The sequence below is a fragment of the Neopsephotus bourkii genome, unplaced genomic scaffold (genome assembly GCF_033783945.1).
Source record: "Neopsephotus bourkii isolate Nb327-2 ecotype Australia unplaced genomic scaffold, CSIRO-AGI_Nbou_v1 NB_1634, whole genome shotgun sequence".
Classification (NCBI taxonomy): domain Eukaryota; kingdom Metazoa; phylum Chordata; class Aves; order Psittaciformes; family Psittacidae; genus Neopsephotus; species Neopsephotus bourkii.
The window spans coordinates 9,704,567-9,727,258 of record NW_026902109.1 but is presented as its reverse complement, the minus strand read 5'-3'; the positions used below and the strand labels follow the sequence as shown (position 1 = coordinate 9,727,258).

The window sequence follows — 22,692 nt, the reverse complement described above, 5'->3', positions numbered from 1 at the left end:
GTAAAACATACTTACCTTTACAGGATCAGTGATCAATATTTACAATGTGGATTAAAAGATTTTACATCATGTGTCATACAGCCTTAATCTGAAAATGGCATACTACTCCCAGATGTGCAGGTCCACTGGCAGAAAGACTTATTTCAAGCTCTCTTAATGTACAAAATACATAAAGAAGTTCTGAGCCAGACGACTGACACTTAGACTGTCATGAGAAAAATGGTTATTCAAAATGCAAGTGCTTCCCAAAGTTAACAGCATGGTAAAATGACACCACTTTTATATTTAGGGAAATAAAGTTGAAAAAACAAAGAACACCACACATAAAACCCCCCACATATTCATAGTACCAAAATCATGGCAAAATTAAAGGAAGTCAATTGCTGAACTATTTTACAAGTGTATGATGCGTATTAATTACAGTGAGGAAGATCAGAAGGCTTATCAAAGAGAAATAAAATTATATACTACATTATTAAGTGTTTTAGTGAAGTTAAAAGATTTATCAGAATTTCTGCTGAAAAGATGCATGTGATGAAAAGAAAGAAGGAAGGAAAAGAAGGAAGGGAAAGAAAGGAGGGAAAGAGAAGAAATAAAAAAGAAAAAAAGAAAGAAGGAAAAGAATAAAAAGATGTCCTAAGGATAAAAGATGCTTTAATGAGACAGGAAGCAATGGAGCAATGGCACCTTGAGAAGCAGTGAAAGCACCCTTACTGAATTTATCTGTAGTAGCCAACAACATGTGACAGGCAGCGAATTAAATACCGGCTCTGAAAACGATTAGTTGTCAGAAAGAGTAAATATTTCTAAGCAGATCATTTTTATGTTAACACTTTACTAGATGCCTACTAGCAACAGTAAACTGTTTTGTTAAGTGCTTTTAAGGTAGTGTAGCTGCAGAAAACATATTTATACCTCTTCTTTGACTGGTAGTTGATGGAGGTGGAAGAATGCCGGTTGAAACTAAAATGAGACAAAAGTTGTATTTGAAAAAATATACCAAGAAAATTGGGATATCTTGTCCTACAGTGAATTTCCTTATGTTTAAGAGGTGCTCTTACATGCTAAAGTAAACAACATGGACATATTTATAATCATACAAGATCAGTATTACTTTACAAATTACATTTTGCTTGTTTATCTTATTTAAGCTAGGAATCACAGCGAAACCTGAATAATGGTAACATAAATAAATGAGCTGGGTGTACTGCTCCCGAAGTCATTCTCATTCACTTTTTCTATTCTTTAGTTGTTGAATTTTAAATCAACCACTGCATTGTTTGCTTTCACATTCACCATTTATTTGTATTAGTACAGAAAAAGTAAGAGTTTCTTTTTGTCAGTGTCATAAGCTAAAGTTGCATCAAACTTTAAAAGAAAACCTTGAATGAACTGAAGTCCAAAGATCACCTAAGTTTCCTAGCTTATGAAGCAACTAGGACAACCTCACAGAAAGGACAGGCTAAAGATAGTTGCAGCAATAACATGAAGCCATCACATTAAACTTTTCCTTTGCTGTACCATTCTCCTCTTTATTTACTACAGAGAGTCTTAGGGAAACAGGGAGTTTTTTTTTTTTTCTTGGGGAAACAGCATTGTTTCAGAACATGAATGATTCTTTTCTATAAATACAGAAAGTACTTAAAAGCCTATATAATGTATGATATGAGAAACAAGAGGATTCAGAATTAACACCACTCTGGTCTAAATGCAGTGCAGGGCAGGGCTGCATGGCATCAGTATATCCCAAAGAGGCAAAGCCCACATTTGCCAAAATTACTGGAAGCCTATCATATGTATCAGTCATTACCATAGCTTCTGAAGAAGAGATTTTCTTCCCTTTACCACAGACACAGTGCTTGGATTAAAATCCTAGGACCACAAAACCTACACCTTCCGTTTAGAACCATAGTTGTAACTTTCCATCATTTCTCCTGTTTTTGTATCCCCAGAGTGCTGTCTCAGTGGTTGCCCTGCTTTTATCTTCCAGATGGAACAACCACTTGCATAAAGAGCTTCATAGTGTATTTAAAACACTCCAGCTATGCTTTCCTCTTTGTAAGTAAGATTGCGTGTGAAAAAGTAAGATAACATTGCAGATTTAAAAGGAAGTGTAACACGGTCAGTTAAGGATTAATGACTTAGTTCAATCATTCCTCTTTAGGAACATTATACAGATTTTACTTACGTTAGATGTTATGTGTATGGCCTTGTTCACAAAGGCAAAATCACTATAGAAATTGGATCTGCCAAAGTTTCAAGTCAGATTTAAATACCTAAGGACTGTAACCAAGAAATCCTCCCACATTTTCTTGGTGGACCTTTTTAAGGTATCTAGAAGGAAAAACCAAACCAAACTAAAACCAAAATCAAACCAACAAACACTGAAACAATGGTGGTAGAATCTCAGCCTCATTCTATCTGAGCAAGTTTTACAGGGTGGGGATACTGTTGTAACTAAGGTCATCCATATTTTATTTTGAACTAAAATCATATCAAATGCTGCAATGCTCCAATGGTATATGTGAAGCTGAAACTGGATTTTTAAGTCTGTACTTTGGCATGCCTTGAGTTACACATTTAGAAGTCAGTTTTAGTCCCTTATGTTTGAATACACTAGCTATGTGACAGTTTAAAAACAAACATGGAAGTAGTGCTCAAAAATAAAGAACCTATTTCAGCTACAATACAGCCCTCCAAAAAACCAAACAAACAAATGGGGTTTGCTTCTTTATCCAGTTATTACGGAACACATTTTTTACAGGTCTGACAAGTTTCTCATTTGCCTTTGTGTCCCAAGGTTTGCTGCATTACTGAACTTCCAAGAGAGACACCAGCCAAGACAGTAACATTTGGCAGCTCAGAACAGCTCAAAGCATAAGTCAGTATGATATCGTGTGTCATCCATTGGCAAGTAAGATATTAGGACAGCAGCATATAAAGCTGATGCGCAGTAGATCTTACATCTTTGACTTAAGTAATTGCCAGGTATGAGCAATAGTTTTTTAGTAGTCTGATTAAGGCATTGCTTTCTGAAATGGACAGTTGTTTTCACAGGTTCACAGAATTCTGAGGTTGGATGAGACCTCAGGAGGACTCTCACCTCCCTCCTGCTCAAAGCAAGTCCAGGTCCAAGGTCAGCCCAGGTTACTCAGTGTCTTATCCAGTGATGTCTTGAAAACCTTCAAAGAATGGAGACACTGAGTCTCCCCAAACAACCTGCTTCCTCTCAAAGGGGCAGGAAAAGGTAAAATGTTTCATGCCAATAATGCAAGAGATAAAAGACATCTGAATTGGAAGTAAACTTTAATATCTCAAGGTGACCTTTTTATACTCATTACTCATTGAAGGTGTGATTCACACTGATTAGTTCATATTGATATATAACTACAAATCAATTTGTAATGTCAATGCCACACACTGCTTCCCTTCTCCCCATTAAAAGAATGTAAAATTAAAGTCAAGTGGATAAATCAAGAAATAGTATCATATTAGCTCTAAGACAGACATGCAAGTAGTGTCAGCAAATAATGGCTATCTTTATACTAATTTATTAGCTGTTTATATGTAAACTATACATAACTGTTGTTTGACTGTCATTTCCAAGACAGCAACGAAAACAAAGGTCATTTATGGAAGAGTAGATTTATCCCAACAGATAACAGATATCTGCATCTACTTCTTATACCAAAAGCTATGCCAGCAGTTGTCAATCTGCCCCAAGTAACCATTACATTCTGTATATACATATTCTAACACAGCTACCATACTTCAGTATGAAGAATGAAGAATGCCTATTCTGGGACTCAGAAGGTCTATCGTTAGTTTTGGGATGAATACAAATGAATTATGAGCTTCTTAAATGCACAGCCTTCAGTTAAAAAAAAAATGCACACACCATTTTGTGAAAATATACCTTCTGCCTACTTGGGCAGCCTTATTTTAAAGATTTTCTATGACGATAAACTGCCTCTGAAAGGTTTCTACAGATCTACCACTTTTATGACTGATTTAAAAGCTCATGACACTATGATTCATATATTAATATTGAGTTCCAGAGTTTTTAGATGACTCCAGGTAGGTCTTTATAACTAATTCAGAATGGACTAGCAACTTTCTCAGTGTTCAAGTCTGTGTTTTTCTTCACCCAGTCAGGCAGCTTCAGAGAATAATTAAAAAAAAAAAAAACACCAACCCCAAGCCTGAAATAAAGATATTTCTTAAAACTGGAAAATATGTAGTTTTGACATTTTGAAAGCATGATGTGTTCTTTAGCCCTTCCCTTATATCCTCCTATTTAAGATACTCAGAAATTGTCAATGAGTAGAAGAATGCTTTTTACTCAAGCCTTTCTAATCATGGATGTGCAATAAAATAAATCTGATTAAGCTTTTACCAGTAGAGTCCTAGACTGATAGATGCAATGCATCTGTGATTTTATCTTTCTGCATTCCTCCAAAAAATTGTTCTTTAAAATGAAGTATTATATTTTCTGATCATTTTTCTTGAAGGAGAAAAACTAAGATCCTATGTGACAAGAATTCTAATCTCAATGAAATATGCATATACTGCAGAAAGAAAAAGTACTACATGCAGAACTACTACTACATGCAGGCTTTAGAGTGCTATTATTAGCTACCACATATAATTCTCACTGAAGGCAGTAGAATACCAAGGCAATCTCTTACGCAGGTAAGTGAAAATATACCTCTAATATCAAGAGAGGTATATGGGTCCTAATATATAGTCTAATATGGGTCCTAATATATAGACTAATAAAAATATAGACTAATGAAGATATCTTCTCTCCAGCCAGAGTAGTCACCAAGGCTTCAATCTAATTTCATCTTCTGACTGATGGATACACTGCAGTACTCAATTGAGAGAAACCCTAAAACAGTATTTTCTGTAGCTCAGATATTCACAGTTACCTTTGCTTAGGCAGCGAGGGATTTCCCTGGTTATAAGAGACTTTTAATGGTCTCCTGCAACAACCATGTAGAACCCTCTTCTCACAGAGATTAAGTGATCATTCCAACTGGCTAAAAAGAGATTTGTTATTAAAACAAACAGTGGATGAACTAGTACTGGTGATATTTATGAGCTTAATCATACCTCACGTATTGAATAAAAAGCAATGTAAGAATTACTTCTGAAAATCAGTGAGTACCCTCCCAAGTAACAAGCCATAGGATAAGAGAAAACAGCATTAAATTGCACCAGGGGAGGTTTAGATTGCATTTTAGAATAAGTATCTTCACTGAGAAAGATCCTTCACTCTTGAGAAAGATCATTATACTTGTTGATGTATAGCTTTGGAAGGTGTCCCTATCCATGGCAGAGGACTTGGAACCAGGTGATTTTTTAAGGTCCCTTCCAACCCAAACCATTCTATGACTCCTTTTCATATCAAGATAAGAGAGACATGGATAATTATAATCTCAAATGTATTGCTGATTCAGCTTTCCATTATTTCTGAAGATTGTGTTCAAATAACGGATCTTAAAATGTACTGGTTTCTCCTCTGTTAGTCTTGGCAAACTGTTAATGAAAGCAGTTAAAAGGCTTAGCAGTGAAGCAGTACAGCAGCATTCTCTCTTTCTAGTGATGCTACCTTTGCCTATCAGTGGTCTTTTGTTAAGTCATGATGAAAAGCATAATAAAAGAAGGTCTGTGATTCCTGTGACCCTGTTTTCACCAAGAAAAAAAAAAAGTCATTCTTACCAGTGTCACTAGACAAATATTTCCATGTTAGGATGGCAAAACCAGCACAAACCAACCAAATTAAACACCTCTGTTCCAAAAGGCTATTTTGGTTGCATATCTTAAATTTAAAGCTTAGGTGTTTCCTAGCTCAGTTTTAATGTGAGAGATAAGCAAGAAGGCTGTTCCTTTAAACATGTCATGCTTTTCAATGGTCCCTGCCAAAGCCAATCTCTTAAGAAGGTGAAAACCTTAAATCACAGAGAGTAATACAGAATAAAAACAAATTAAAAGAAGAGAGCTTTACAGATATACCTAGACTGAGATGAGATAGCAGATGAAATAGTGGAAGCTGCTACTGACATGTTCTTGGACCCATGATAAGGCTTAGGCTGTGAGAGAGAGCTGGGGGCTGCAGGCACTCTGCAGAAGACACAGTAAAAGCATGAAAGCATGTACAAAATAATTTCAGAGGGGCAAAGACAATGACATCAGAATCAAGCTTTGTTGGAGTTCAGATACAGGAGGACTGCTGCATAGTTACAGGAACAGGTTTTCTGTAGCATATATCTGCAGACTTACAGAGTAGCACAATCAAGCACATTCCTACAGAACACAAGACAAAATGCACATCATGTAAAAATCTTAAAACCAGAGTCTATTGATTACTCAGAAAGACAGTACTTTAGGACAGGACTTTTGTCAATGATACATGTTTTGATCTGCAAGATCTGAAGATGTTTGAGCCTGAATTTGAGCTGGACTTTTTAATATGAAAGTAGTAGTAGACAAACAATTCTCCTATTTAAAACATTAAGTCATCAGCATGATTACTTTAGTAGAGGCATTTACTTCTGAAGCATGTATTAGACAATCCATTTTCTTCATGTTACAGTTTCAACTGTGGGCTAAAAATTATTTAAAACATATCATTAATTCACATGAAAGTGCCTTACAGCGCAGCCTAAAGTACAGAACAATACCTTATTCGAACCTCTTTTGCTGGCTGGATGATTGCTTTTCTTGCACTGAAATAAAAACACTGGAGTCTGGTAGGTCACAGTTTAGTAAAACTGACTAAAGTGAGAAGAAACTGATTTGTATATGTATATAATTTCAGTCAACTGGAAAAATTAAACAAGAAATAGAGCCGAGAGAATATTTCCAATCCCATTCACACAAATTGAAGCTATGACAGACTGCACGTCAGATCTCAATTATTTGAAGTAGTTTACAATTCTACTTGCGTTTTTCCTTGGATTTTTAAAGCATGCAACATCTTTTAGGAACGTTCATGTGGAAAAAAATAAGGGGGGGGGGGAATTCACTCTTACCATCTCCAAAATTACTGTAACGTAAGTGACAGCAATATAAACCCCATGCATTTCTTCACAGACTGCCTTGACAGCTTTTAATATACAACTCTAACACCCGCACTATAAGTGTTCTGAATACACACCTCTTTGGAACTCACTTTAGCTCTAGGGCTAAATCTCATTAGAGAAAAGAGAGCAGAGAAATCCAACAGAAATTACTTAATACCTTACAGAGCAAGTCAAACATCAAGTGTGTGGTTTTACTGACATATTGCTCATTGTCGACCATGTTTTACTGACTTCTGCTATGATATGGTAAGCTGAATCACAGGAGTAAATAACATTTTCTAATTTTGCTTTTCATGCCATACTGCAGAAACACTATTACAAGAACCCTCATTCACTGTAATTATTATGAGGAGCTTTAGTTTTATTACAAGTGGTGAAAAAACAGTTCTAGTTTTAATCCTTGCCTTGCTTTCTGAGAATGTAAGTTGTGTTGCAGACTTAAAGCTACATTTTTAGGGAAGTTTTGTTTTGCAAAGTTTTTGTAAAATGAACAATGCGCTTCAAAATAAGAAAACACACTAAAATATGTGAAAGCATATAAAATAGATTACAGCTTTTACATACTACATTCTTAAGTTAAGAATGTGTATGCAGCATTTCCAGAGCCATACAGGGATGTATCTCCAAAAGGACAAAGCAATGAAGCATTACCTTTGGAAGGAGGATGAGAAAGACTCTTGCACTACTGAGGCGGTTGCTGGTGGCATCATCAGACAGGCTGTATTTTGAGCAGCAGCAGCAGGCTGATGGGCTGAAGCATGTGGTGCAGGAGCAGAGGCAGAACTGGTAGACACCGGAGCATGCTCAACAGGGGTACTAATTAGAGTTAAATTAAATAAAACAAGAAGCATCTTAAAAGGTGCATATTTAAATGCAGAGCTACTATGTTTGAACCTACAAACATAGTAGCAGACTGTGTTACCGAGGGGAAAGCACAACTACGCAAAAAAAAGAAAAAAATAAGACATTTGTTAGGCCTTCTCAGATGTGCAGTTAAGACTAATGCAGTTTTGGTGCTGCTTGACTGAAGTTTATCCCAGGTGTTACTCAGTACTTAAGGCCTGCTTCCACTGAAGCCAGCGGTAGGAAACATGGCATACATACTTAAATGGTTGCAAAGAGCCTGTCACAAATTCTGAGCTAAGGTAAACTTCATCCAGTATTTACTCCTGGAGCTGAAGCTTATATTAGGAGTAAATTTTTTAATTAGGTGAAGAAAAGCAATTTAAAGGGTATTATCACAGTCCTGTATCAGCATGTTTCCTGCAACTTCTGGTAGTCTAGGAATCCAGTCAGCACAGTCTTGTGTTGGGTTCAGTCAGCTTTGTGCAATACAGGTAGCGGGAAGATGTTTAGTAGGAGTCAATCTCTGACCCAGATTCACCTTACATTACACTGGGCAACCCATCGAACAATAAGATGTTTTTTTATACACCGAAGACTATGCAAATTTAAGATGTGGAATAAAATTTTACTACACCAGTTTTAAAATCACTTAAGTGATGAGCATGAGTTTTATCCTTGTGGTGCTCCTATGTTACCGTGGCACAGATAACATGGAGTAGAGAAATATTGATGTCTAATTATTTCTCCCTTTATTTGATCGCAAAATAGATTAACTGAAATTAATAATAATAAAAATTCTGTGGCTATTCTAGTAACCTACTGAACTAAGTGTCTTTCCTCACCTGCTATCAGAGCACCCAGTGCTTATTGACATATTTCAGCCTTAGAGCCTCACTCAAATTAGAAAGCATTAATCATCTCTTACAGACAGACAAATGGGGCAAAGTTATCCATTAGAGTTTTGCAAGACAGTTTAGTCAAAGCCATCCACTGCTAAGAAATGAACCAATCTTTTGGGACATTCAGTTTACTGTCTTCCACTAGCTCTTACATCAAATGAAGAAAATAAAGATAAAAATCATTAAGTGGACTTACAAGAATCAAGTTCTTTGCTGACTGTTTCAATAAAATTAATATCAACAAAAGAACAATAATATGTGCCTTCATTTTTCATTTGCCAGTAAACCTAATAAAAATCACTAGGTCATTTAAAATTAAAAGGGGAATGGGAAAGATAAAAATAAGAAACAAAAGACAAAAGCTTTATTTTATGTTTAGGAAGCTTTTACTGTGGATTTTTAAAATTATCCATAGAACAAATAAGCCACAGAAAAATAACTAATTGCAATTTGATTTTCCAGATTATTGCATACTATTTTGAGGCACAGACCTCAGAGGCAATATAAGCATGTGCCCCCCAGGCACAAGGGACGTTTTTGTGCTGTAATCTTCCTCAGTAGTTATCATAATCTTTTTTTTTCCTATAATCAGGGCATTACTGTACATAATATAGTTGTCTTGTCCACAGGCTGTGGTATAAGAACATAATGGATATATTTTTACTTCTTTTGTCCAGACTTGTAAGTGTATTGCCACATCTCTGAGTTCTTACAAATGACTCCTTTGTGATCATTGATGGTGATGAAATTCAGCAATTCTCTTGTGCTGTGTACAAAGAATACACAAAATATTCCTTCCTGAGCACAGTATCAAATAATAGAGGAAAGCTTAGAGTTCCATGACTGTTTTTCAGCCAAACCCTACCTCTCAAACACTCTTCCTCTCAGCTTTTTTCCTATGTGAAAATATTGTGCAAATATTTCCTCTGTCTTTCAGCCATTCTATCTAACGTTTTCTTTGGCTTGGATTCAAGAAGTTAATACTCCTCAGCATGGATTCAAGACTCCTCAGCATGGATTCGAGAAGTTAATACTCCTGAGGACCTAGAATGACTGCTTGGTAATTCAGAATTTGTGACACCCCTTGTTCTTCAAGGGACTGTCCCATTTCTCCTGTTCTCCTTTCCTTCACTTTCTTGTATGGTTTAGCAGTCTAAATGATGGTCTTTTATTTCAACTGAGTATTTTACCATTTGATTAGCTGAAATGGAAGCATGGTTGTTATGCCTACCAATTTCAAAGTGGAATTCAACCCATGACAAAAGCAGAAAAGAAGTTACTTTCTTCCTTATGAGTTTCATCTTCTATTATACATGTAACAAGTGAGCTCCTGAAAATACTCGTCCTGTTCGCAATTCTGCTTTTCAAATCATTACACCAAAAGTTTTGCAGCAGTTCTGCAAAAGTTTGCCCATCATGCTATACATCTGAAATTCAGATCAGTTCTTCCACCTTGATGCACCAGCATTATGATGCAAATTCTTCTGCTTAGCTAATACAGTATCAATTGCATAGACTACATAGTAGCATAGCTGTATATTATACATCACAGCTATGGATCACAGGCAAGTCTGTGACCAAGTTTTAATACTCACATTAAAAGGGTGTTGAGTTAGAATTTAGTACTTACATATCTTTGATTTGACAAACAGGAAACAACTGAAACTATACTGCACATTAAAAAGGACGTCAATATATGTCCTGAGAACAAATACAAACTAGGAATTCACATATTTTGCATTTATTTTCACTGATGTAAAAGGGAATTTGCTACAGATTTCGAAAGAATAAAGACTTCATACCTTGAACAGAAGAAAACAGTAAAGTTACTTAATCATTGTAACCATCTCCAAAATGTTAAGCAAAACACATACTATACAATATGTTGACATGAACCTGTGTGGAAACAGATTTGAACTAGACAAACACATACAGATGAAATAAATGCAACTAATACTGGAATACCTTATAAAATTTAAAGAAATTACAACAAATGCTGTTTGTGATGGTTTTTTTATGTGATTAAAATGTTAAGAGACTTCATCGCCTTCCTGCAGGGTAAAATATATTCATTAACAGAACAAGGAATTGCAATAAGTATAAATGAATTAGTTGTAACCATAAAAATCAGAGTGATCTGGTTGTAGAAATTATTTGCAGTTGGTAGCTAGTTCTCTACTCAATTTTATAGAAAGACGGAGACTAACTTGACTGGTTTTACCTTAACCACTATATATTTGTAATAATTTTATTTAGGTGTTCAAAGAAAATAACTTAACTTTTTATTCCCTTAGCTTGCCCCCATTTTAGATTTTAAATCTGGGGTTTTTTTAGTCCTTCAGGTGCAGAAGAATTTAGGAACTGATAAATGTAAATGCTATCTTATAAAATAGTTCATTTATTATAATAGCCTCATTTTTACACACATTACAGAACCTTGTGGCTTTTTCTTAATATAATTATTCTGTACACTTTCAATATTTATAGGTTTTTGTATTTTAAGGAAAATGAAAGGAAATGGATCTTCTCAAACATCTCCATATTTGTGGTAACAGATAAACATAAAGTGCACAATGTGAGTAAGTTAGGTGGATGAAAACAAACATCTCTCTCCTCAGCTGATTTTCACTCAAGAAAAGGAACACAGATCAGTAGAGGTTAAGTGAATAATAAAGGTTAACAATCATAATAAGAAACCACAGCAACAAATGCACTCAAACATTTAAAAAAAATGAGTGCAGATTAACTTCTTTCAGTTAATAAAGTCCTAAATTCTGAGACTTTCTCTGCAAATAATGATCAAGTGGATTATTAAAGCAGTACTTTGACTCCTTTACGTAAATCCTAAAGTTATTTTGAATACTCCAACAGATCTCTTGTAAAAAAATTCAAAATATAGTGAGCAAAAATAAAAATGAATAGGCAAAAATTATTGCTTACTGTGGCATTTGTAGAATAAACTGTGTTTAGAGAAAGACACAGCATGGAAGACCTTTGAATACGAGTACATGGATGTTTGCAGAAATACAATAAACTTCATCAGCTGCTATTTCAATGCAGAAGGTGCTTACTGACTGTTGTCTCTATATGGTAGGTGCAATCTTTACCCAGTGCCACTTAAAGCCCACATGAACTAGAAGTTACTGGAATTTGTAGAACTTCATCATCTGCCTTTTAGGCAATGGACATTTCCATCTGAAGGAGTTAGAGGTTGTTATTACCAAACCACTCCAAAGCTCCAAACAAGGTCAGTTATGCAGTTACACATCACAGTGTACCTTTGATGACTGGATGAAGTAAGAGGGACTTTCTGGCCAGTAGTAGTGAAACTGACCTCCCTCTGGCTTGTACCCGCTCCAAGCCTCACAGACCCCTTGGAGGCCACTGGCTTAGCATTGTCAGTTTTGGCATCCATGGTGCAAGATTTAGGAGGATGCCAAATACTTGAGGTCACATACTGTGGCGCATGTGCAGTACCTGTAGGCCTGAGTAACAAAGATTACAAGGGGATTTGTAAATGAAGTATTTCTTAGGTAATAGCAGGTATTTGAGGGAGAGACAGAATTCAAGCCACAGAAGAGACTGGTGGTTTAATAGAGAAAGGTTTGTTTGATTATTTTTAGTTTTCAGAGATACACGTGCTTACAGTCTACCATACCAAATACAGCATCAGTTTAGAATGATAATGTCTGGCCCTTTGAGACAGCAGTTATTTATATGGAGCAAAACCTTCAGAAAAACAAATAAAAACAAAAGTGCTGAACCTCATAATTGAAAAGTTAAGTCTAGGTTTAATAATGAAGACTCTATTTCTCTGTCTTCTGTTTCCTGGAAGAAGATTTATATCTTAAATATCCAGTGTCCTCTTTTTGTATCCCCAAAATTCCTTATTACCATAGGAGATCATCAGGATATTGCAGACAAAGTCATGACAAATATTGACAGTTGGGGCCCCCAACATAAGAAGGACATAGGCCTGTTGGATCAAGTCCAGAGGAGGGCTATGGAGATGCTCAGAGGGCTGGAGCGCTTCTATGAAGACAGGCTGAGAAAGTTGGGTTTGTGCAGCCTGGGGAAGAGAAGGCTCCAGGGAGACCTTAGAGCAGCTTCCAGTACCTAAAGGGAGCCTAGAAAAAAGCTGGAGTAAGACTTATTACAAGAGCCTGTAGTGACAGGACAAGGAGGAATGGCTTTAAAATGAAGGAGGGGAGGTTTAGATTAGATATTAGGAAGAAGTTCTTCACTTTGAGGGGTGGTGAGGTGCTGGCACAGGTTGCCCAGAGAAGTTGAACACTGCCAAAGATGGGGCAGCCACAAGTCCAGGTTGGATGGGCAACCTGGTCTAGTGCAAGGTGTCCCTGCCCATGGCAGGGGGGTTGGAACTAGGTGATCTTTAAGGTTCCTTCCAACCCAAAACATTTTATGATGATTCTATGAAAGGCTTTAAGAATTAAAAAGTACCTTGTGTAAAATCTGGAAACCATATTGGTAGGAATATCAAAATGCATAGCAGAGCTATGAATGATAATTGTGGTGGAGAAAAGCTATGGCATGACAAACCATGCTAGATTAAGACATTGTAGTATGACATGAACACCAGTCATACATCAGAAATTGTTCCTGATAAAATAAAGAAAAAGAAAATAATATTTCAGTTAAGCAGCTGCATAGTCCTGTAGGTGACTTTTCACAAATAAAATTGCTGATGGAATTGAACTACCAACATGTTAGTTGTTTTTCAATTTAATTTATATTTAGATGTTATACAGGAATCAAGGGGTTTATTTCATTCTTTCAACATAATTTAAAAATAAATCTAAATTTTCCCTACTGTTCCAAGTGCCAGTTGCCATTGCTTGTCATAAGTAATGTTAACACTTGCACTTGGATTTTAACTGTATGCAATCTTTGTTCAAATCTGAGTTGTCTTACAAAAAACCCCAAAGGAAAAAGGTGAGAATAAACAAGGCAGGAAAGGAGTGCTATAAAATTCTTTCCATGACAAACTAGAAAGAGGCACTTCTTTGCTCCATTAAACAATTGGTCAGATTCACTCAAGAAGTATTTGTTTCAGTACTTGTGTGTTTTAGTATATGAACTAATAAAAATAAATACATTTCTATATGTAACTGCAAAATGTGCTGAGATTCTTTGGGAGAGCGCAACTTTGAAATGGAAGAACTCATTCGGAGAGATACTATGTTTTGAACCACATGACCCACTGAGGATCAATCCAGATACGCAAGAATCTGATATATAAGTGTTCTTAATATACCACAAGGATAATCTTATTTTTTAAAAAACACCTCGAACAACCTAGACAAAGCTTAAATTGGAAATTCTTCTTAAAACTCCATCACAAACTGACAATATTTCAAGAACATTTGATAAAAGCTTCTTATTTTTTAGGTTTGTAAGTTCTGAGAAATATAATCCCCACCTGCTCCATCTCACAGAGCTTTCTGAAGGAAAAAAATGCCTAACAAACCCACGTAGCTGAAACCTCTACATTCATCATCTGCTCAAACAGTGTACAAACTCCATGTTTTTGAGGTAAGAACATTATTTAGAAAGCAGAGGTAAACTCCAAATAGCAGGTAAGCTAAACACACATATCAAAAGTTACCTGTTTTCTGATGCTGCAGCAACATTTTCCTTGTCTCTGTGAAAGGAGGGGATACAGTATGAATAAAGTAAATGGTATTGCCAGTGGTGGAAAAAAAAAAAAAGCCACCAACAAAAACAAAACCCAGGGAGAAAGAAGATGGGTTGAGGAGAAATGTTTGGTTGCAAAAAGCATCCTAGAGTGGTTGCTCATAAGAAACCTCTTCAGCTCTCCAAGTGAAACCCACCAAATATGCAAGTTTACTGTATGCTGCTTCTCAGTTGCAAACAACTTTGTTTCAGTATTAAAGTAAAAGGAAGGGAAATTAACAGTTCCAAATTAAGCGTTTTCTGTGTGTATGTATATAATTTCAGGCATAGTTTTGACTTTAGTAAGTTCCTCCTTAAAAGAAAATGTCAAGAATATTTCAGCAGAATGCAGTCTGACACCAACTGCAAGTGGTAAAAATAATCAGATTTGGGCAGTCCTCAAGAATCCAACATTTGGAAGTGTTAAACAGTTAAATGGTTAGCAAAGGCTCATATAAGAAGGATTATATATATTTGGCATCACTTAAGCATTCTCCACCCTACACAATTAAGTGCTAGTTTTCTCAATCTAAGTCTGATTAGAAATAAGTGAAATGATTCCTTCATTGAGGTGAAGAGTAAGTCAGCCCCAATTTCAGTGATAAAGAATTAGGTTGTTATTCTGTAAACACACATACAAGCTTACAAAAATAACTAATCAGTTTAAGTGCAAACAATCGTGTACTGTAAGAAGTTAAGACATAGGAGTCTAAGGCTAAAGGATTTTAGTCTTTATGAAAATACCGAAGCGTGAAATCCAGTTTAGTAATTGAGATGGTCTTAGTATTCAGCAATTTAGTGGGTGGTTGCATCCTTTCCCATTTCAAAGATTGTGCTGGAATTTCAGGATGTTTTAAAGTTGAAATATGTGAAATAAGAACATTTTTAACTGGGATCTAGGATCACAAAACACAAAGCAAATGTATCCCTATTTTTCAAAAGACTTTTCAGAAGGAAGGTTCAGTTGGGTAAATTAGGACATGCATTTATTTATACAGATTTGTTGGGCTTAAATTACTGTCTTACATTAACTTTGGAAAGCTATTCTTAATATTTTCCACATTATTAGTAATATTTAACACATTTCTATGCTTATGTATGCACATGTACATATTATGTACAGTCACATACTATTTCCTTGGTTTAGCTCCCATAAAGTTACAAAAACAGTCTAGTTTTTATAAGCAAAGGTTTGGGCATACATGTTCTCTACTAATTTTTAAAACCTCTAACTCAAATGTAACCCCTAAAATATATGACTTAAACCCAGAAGTAGATTTGGAATAACCCTCAGATGTGGCTGACTAAGAATGTTATTATGGTCAGAATGGAAGAACCTGTCCTGAAAGTAAACGCATCAATAAGATCAATTGGTGCACCACTCTAAAGCAATGAGAAACCAAACACCATCTTTAAGGTAACCAAGCCATGAGTTCACTTGAACACCAGGTACAGGAAAGCCAGGGTGAAACAAGGCAGAGGAGGATGGATTAGAAACTGTGCAGGTGTGAGGAGGAAGCGTTAGTACACCAAGTGCCATAATCATGCAACAATGTTAAAACACCGTCACAGCCTGAAAAAGAATGAAGCCTTGTTTAATTCTAGTGTTACCAAATATTCTGTGAGAAATTACAGTCACGACCAAGAGGCAGGCAATTGAGGGTCAGGCAGAAGCAGTGTTACTGTTAATTAGTAACAGCATTACTATTAATCTGATCCAAACATTTCTGCCCCACTAGCTGTGGCTATACTGAAGAATGCAAAAGAAAAGGTCACTTGACTTTGAAGTCAGAATTTCACATAAAACTTTTCTCTGAGAGTACAAGCATAGGATAACACTGAATGACAAAGGCAGGGGGGGAGTTGTGATGGCTAAAAAGAGGGAGAGAAGTATAGTAAACATACTTCCACAGAATAAAGCAAAAGAAGAGCGGAGAGTAAAGGGAAAGCTGGGTTCAAAGGTACACAATATTTCTTCATGGTTTTGCTTCCACAAACTACTACTCTTCCCAGTCAACAGGAGTTAATTCCCATTTGTCTAACAGTGAGAAAGGCTCATGATCAGATGTGTCTCTTGCTGGCAACACCTGTGTTTTGTGGAACAGACTATTGAATTTCCAGCCTTTACTATCAAATGTGGTTTTTTTCTAAAACTAAATGCAGAATTCATCTTACTTTTGAGTCAAATACACCCCTGGAGGAAGGCTCAGTGAAGTTGGTACCTTCACAACATGAAAGAATTTGGCTCAAAATACTGTAAGTGGTTTGAATCTCTGGCTACACAGACTGGTTAGAGAACTGACAGTAGTGGATAGCAGCTTCGAGCTACCTGGGAGAGATTAAATATTTTTATTCATTTATTTTTTGTCTACAGCCCTTTTAGACCGCACCTGAAATGGCTTTTGGTAGAAGGGCCTTAGTCAATGACCCCCGAGAACAGTGCAGCTCCCACAGAACTTATTAAATATTGAACATATATCTTAAATAAGTTTTATTTATGCAATATACTGTCTTCCCAATTACACAGTATATAATTTAATTATTAAATGACAGTATATAACTTAATAATTAAACATTTCCTTCTCATAAAAATATGCTACATGATAGGATCTTAAAAAGACAGAGTTAATGAAATAACAAAGAATTGTAATAGTTTGAGTAACAAAATGTAAAATTTATTTGCAAGCCAGGCTTTTGTGTGTGACAGGATCCTAGAGAGAGCCTAAAAAAACTTGGTGGAGCTTGTGCACCTTCTGTCTACTTTCTCCTTAGAGAATGACAAACCTAGACTTTCTTGAATAGCTTCTCTCTGATCCATTAAAATGCTGTAGACAGACATTTCACCTGTAATGAAGACCTGATGACATAAGGAACATTAGGCATCCTGAGAGATCACATGGTCCTTGAACTCTTTCAGTACTGAAGCAACCAGTGAACACTGTAATTGACTTGTTCCTCCATATTCTCATGGAGAGAGAATTTCTTTTTCTCAGTGTACAAATGAGGAACTGAAACTTACTAGAATTGCTCCTGGTCAAAGAGAAGGTCCATAGCAGGGCAAAGAACTGAAATAACTCCTGAATCCCAGCTGAGTATTTAAATTATCAGCTCATCCTCTTTAATAAGTGATTATGGATTTTTAAATAAATATTACTGTTCAGTTTAACCAGTATTTTCCTGTATTGATCATCCAATAGTATTCTATAGAACCTTACCAATACATACTTGCTTTTTTTCAAAGAAGAAATAGTTATTAAGACTTAGAGATTATTAATGCCTGTATCTACTGAAATTAAAAAAACCAACTGGTTTTCTAGTAGTATACTGTGGATTTGCAGAACTTGTCCTTGTTACAACAGCTTTCATCCTAACAGGTACTTACATTTATAAAAACATGTTTGCCTACAAATAAAATTCCCTTTTGAGAAGTAGAAGTCACAAAATACTATAAAAAGAATTCTTATAGGGTGGCTGGGAGTAAAGTTATGTGAAAGCTATTTCGTAATTGCCTTCCAAACATTTTTGTCTCAAAGGCACAAGATACTGACACTGCTGGAAGATGGACACTGAGCTAGATTAACTGCTGTTCTGATCCAGTGAGGCTATTTCTACCTTTCTGTGTTTGCAGCAGAGAATTTTTCCATGGTCAGATGAATGTAAAGCTATTAAGACTGTTTGTTTTTTTCTTTCCTCCCTCTAAGCTATATTTTTGTTATCTTAACAAAGACACCACAAGACACACAAGGATATCACAGGCAGTTAACTGGAGAGGACAGGAGACAACTATCATGCTGGTTTAGCTAAAACTTTAGCTTGGGATCAGAAAAAAGGGATAGAAGAGCTAGTCTCTCTTTTTCAGCCACTGTAGTTAAGAATGTGAGCAGCCCACGCCAAAACAATTGCAATATATCCTACTAGTATGCCTCCATCCAAAATGGGGAAATACATTTCTCCCAGAAGGCAGCCTGATTTGTGCAGACAGTGCCCCAGAATAGGAAAAGTATTATCATATATTCAGGGGAAGAAAAAACAACCAGCAACTTACTTTCTACAAGTAGTATTGAACTCAATCAAAGCATCTCACTAAAATCGAAGCAAATGCCTCCTCTGGAAGCATTTTAGTGGCATCTACTGGTATGCTGTTTTATTTAACAGTTTAATAATAAATGCATAAATGCCCCTGGAAATACAGCAGCATCAGTGTTGGAGATTCCAAGATTTACACAATGATATTTGGTATGCAAGTATATGTTCTCCAATTTATCTTATTGGTAAACACATCACTTTGATAAGATCAAAGACTGCAAAAGGTGGAGCAATTGAGCTGGGATATGTTTCAGATAATTATTCCCTATCTTGGCCTTAAATGTGCAATTCAACTTATCCGAATGGTTCCCTCTAACTTTTGATAACCCCACTGTAAAAGCAAAGTTCAGACACCTGAATGCAGGATCAGGACTTTCCATTTGTATTTGTGACCAGTATAGACAACAATGCACAACACGTGTAGGTACTGTACACAAGGAAGTTACTCCCTTTTCACTGAAATGTTCTTTCTCATCAGGACTTCACTTTTCTCTGGGGAAGCTGAGAGAACAAGAGCCCATTGATCTCAATTTCAGCTGGTAGTTTTTTACAGCTACTTTTTAATCTGTGCACATCAATAAGAAAATTCATACTTTCTCTACATGGTATTATCCTAAGTTTGAAGCTGCATCTGAAATACAGTAACATGTATTTTCTATTCAGTTCCTGAACCAAGTAAGTGATATGAATTAGAGCAGTTGTCATTCCTTCAGAACACGGACTACATTTCATTTCTGAAATTCTCTTACGTATGTTCTTACCTTCCCTCTCTCATTTGTTACCATACAACATCCTGGTTCAGCTACAACAAACGGATAGGTGGAAATGAACTATTAGGAAGCTATTAGTATTTAGGGTAATTTTACTGACATTAATGCAATTTAGAAGCAGAGTAAAAGGAAGCTGTGCCAGAGCTATGCTATTTGCCAGTTCCCCAGCTCACCCTAAACAAAGCTCTGTGATCCAGTCTGATGATCCACAGACCACAGCTGAGTACCTTTGGGTTACACACGCCTGCTGAAAAGCCTGCTACATGCAAGAACTGCTATTTCCTTGTTAGACTGAAGGCAGTGCAAGGGAGTAGTCAGAAAAAGGTGGCAATTATGCACTGGTATCTTAGTTAGCCATCTAGATTAGTGGAAGGATACATACCAGAATCTTAAAAGTTGCACAATAGGAATAAAAGTGAAGCTAATTTTTGCCCATGCAAAAGCTCAGTGGTAGACAGAAACATGCAGAAAACTGAGATGGTAAAGACAAAATGTTAAATATAGGTCAGTACCCTCAACCCATCCTCCTCCCCCCTGCCCACCCAACTGAACCTTGAGCTTTAACAGGCTCTGTTAGCTTATGCACTACTTTCTCTATAAACTATTTTCAGAGAACCTTCATGGCATTTGCTGATTTCATTTGAAGGCCTCACTCTTTTAATTTTAAGAGAGTTCATTCAAGTGGATACACCATGTCTTATGGTGACCATCTTTGATCAGTTGGTTCTACAGAGAACTGAATTAAAACCAAGGAATTTATGATCTCTAAGTTAATTTTCCCCACAGAACTTCAAGGAGTATTGGAAAAGAAGAGAAGAAAGGCATTATAGTTGATCAGTTTTCCTTTCTGGTTTCACTCAGAATTCCAGAGAGACAATTGAGTTGTTTCACTTTTACTATCTTTTTCTCACTCTTTGGGTGCTAGAAGGTAAGTGAAGATCAGGATATAGTGAACTGATGTACTTATTATTATTTACTGCAGCTACGTTCCCTAAATGAGAAAGCTACCTATAGAAGACTGCATTATTTCAGCGGCTGCTGTGGAAAAATAAGGTATCTCTTTCAAAAGGATTTTGGAGATCTGATTAGCATATAGATAGGGAGTTCTTGCAATTGGCCAAGTCAGCAATGCTCATCATTGGAAGTTATGGCAAATGAAGGGGATCAAGGTGCTTCAGCTTTACTTGGTGGTGTCAGATGGCTTTGATAAGCAGCAGTAGAACAAAGAATGTTATTGTGCCTGAGAGCAAATTTTAGTCAATTAAATTTTGTGTATATTGCAGAAAGCAGTTGGTCAAAGGCTGATTGAAGAAATTCATTATCTGGTACTACCACATACCATACCAAAATTCTAGCTTTTTAACTTTGCAAACTAAACTTTGTGCAAGTATCCATGTATTTTCTCATACGTGGAATGACAGTCCTGGTCACTGAACTGTGACACTGCTAAAGAAGCTACAAAATCAACCCAGTCCCTGGGGAACCGAAGTGCACAAGTGAAAAAAAAGGTGTAACTTCTTCTGCCCCTGAAGAAGGCTTCAGGTAGCAAGAGTTGGACTTTCCATAAGTGATAAAGTAGTCCCTAAAATATGTATTCCTTGATCCTGAAGATACACTGCACATAGTTGTGCATAATGAGAGCAAAACTGCAATGAAGAGAAAGTGACCTCTGCATTTGTTACATAGCAAAAGCTCATTCTCCTTCCCATGCAGGCAGGCATGACAAGAGGGAAGCAAGGGAATGAGCCACCACAGAACCTTTCTCCTTTTGTATTTTTATCATGCAATAAAGGAAGAGAGATCAAGTTCTCATGCCTGCTTTCTTGAAGTCACACTCTAGCCACGTCCCATCAGCACACACTGCATGCACTCAGTATTGTTGTGGCACACTAAGCACCATCATTGAGGGTGAGGAGGAGATGATTTGAGTAGAATACAAGGCAGCAGTATTCAGTAAACAGGTTAGTTTGTATCAAATGCTCTTATATCACAGCAGAAAATGAGCATTTCCCTGTGTCATAACCAGACAAGCAGATTTACCTGGAAGGTCTTTTGGTTTTGATTTCCTACTGGCATCAGCTTTGCTGTATCTTCATTAAATGCTTATAACACTATGCTTTACTGGCAATATTGCGAAGGGCAGGGGATTAATACCACTATCCACATCCTGCATTTTGCTTTAATTTTGTCACGGAGGCTATTTAGAAGACAGTATTGTCACCAACCATTGTCCTCTGCTCAGCAGAACAGTCACGGTTCAAATTATATTCAGCATGGCAGATACACCTGCCTATCATCAGTGCTATTTCAGAGGATTACATGACTCATCAAGTCTTCAGTCAGGAACCTATTTCAAGCCTCACCATCATTAACTGAGAATAATTTTCCTAGGCAAAGCAGCAGACTTTTACAAATGGTCAAGAAACACTGCAAGATGGGGTTGGTTAATCAGAAGCAACATAGAGTGAGATAAGCCTAGACATATTAAGAATAGGATGTAATGAGGCCATACTTGACCTTTTGCTGGAATGAAGCTAGTGGTTTCGTAAAGCTGTTCATGATTTCTTATCAGGCCTATGTCTGTTACACTCTCTAGAAATGCGATGCTGTAGAATGAGAAATCCAGCCCAATTTCTCCACCTTTCAGAAAAAGTCCAGCCCTACTCAGGAGGGAAAAACAAGACCTCTTAATAGTATAAAGATCTATAATGTTCATTTACTGGGCTTGAAGATCGCCATCACAACAAAAAGGCCAATTTTTGAGGAGTTAGGGAATTACTAGTCAAAATATGAACAAGAAACTGCATAGAAAAATTTGCCTGACAGTTTAATTAACAAAGCCCATTACTTGGGAGGTTTTTGAGAGGGACTGGACTAAGCAGTAGAAATATACTGTAGTAAACAACCTTGCCTTAGGGATTGGTAAAAGCCCCTTCACAAAAGGTCTTTATCATTGCAAAAGCTCCTAAAGCTACCAAGTATTGGAAGATTTTTTTTTCAATTACTTTTTTTTTCCTTTAATTACATAAATAATTAAAATTTTACAAGCTTGGAGCATGTTTAGATTCTATTTTTAGTGTACTCCAGGCAAAAGGATTACAACTATTTCCCTATCTGATTACATGGCTTATACATACTCAATTTTTATGATTAAATTCATCTGAAGCAGAGCTAAGGGGGAGGGTTCCTTAACTACATCTCCATTAATTTCTTATCTGATCAAACTATGCTTTTCTGATTATTAAAAAATACCTTTAAAAATAACTGCAAACACTGATATAATCTAGACATTTTCTTTTCCATTATAAT

General features: G+C 36.4%; 1 protein-coding gene across 11 annotated transcripts in view; it reads right to left on the bottom strand.

Annotated features, from left to right (window-relative positions):
- LDB3 (LIM domain binding 3) overlaps positions 1-22,692 on the bottom strand; it is a 127,468-nt gene that overhangs the window by 21,123 nt on the left and 83,653 nt on the right. For 6 of the 11 annotated variants that reach the window (XM_061373719.1, XM_061373716.1, XM_061373723.1 and 3 more), the window contains 5 exons: positions 14,460-14,495; positions 12,112-12,318; positions 7,740-7,904; positions 6,019-6,126; positions 916-963 (listed from right to left, as the gene is read on the bottom strand). In XM_061373719.1, the coding sequence (XP_061229703.1) occupies positions 916-963; positions 6,019-6,126; positions 7,740-7,904; positions 12,112-12,318; positions 14,460-14,495 (564 nt within the window). The remainder of the gene's footprint in view (positions 1-915; positions 964-6,018; positions 6,127-7,739; positions 7,905-12,111; positions 12,319-14,459; positions 14,496-22,692) is intronic. The other 5 variants (XM_061373722.1, XM_061373725.1, XM_061373720.1 and 2 more) reach the window with 4 other exon arrangements.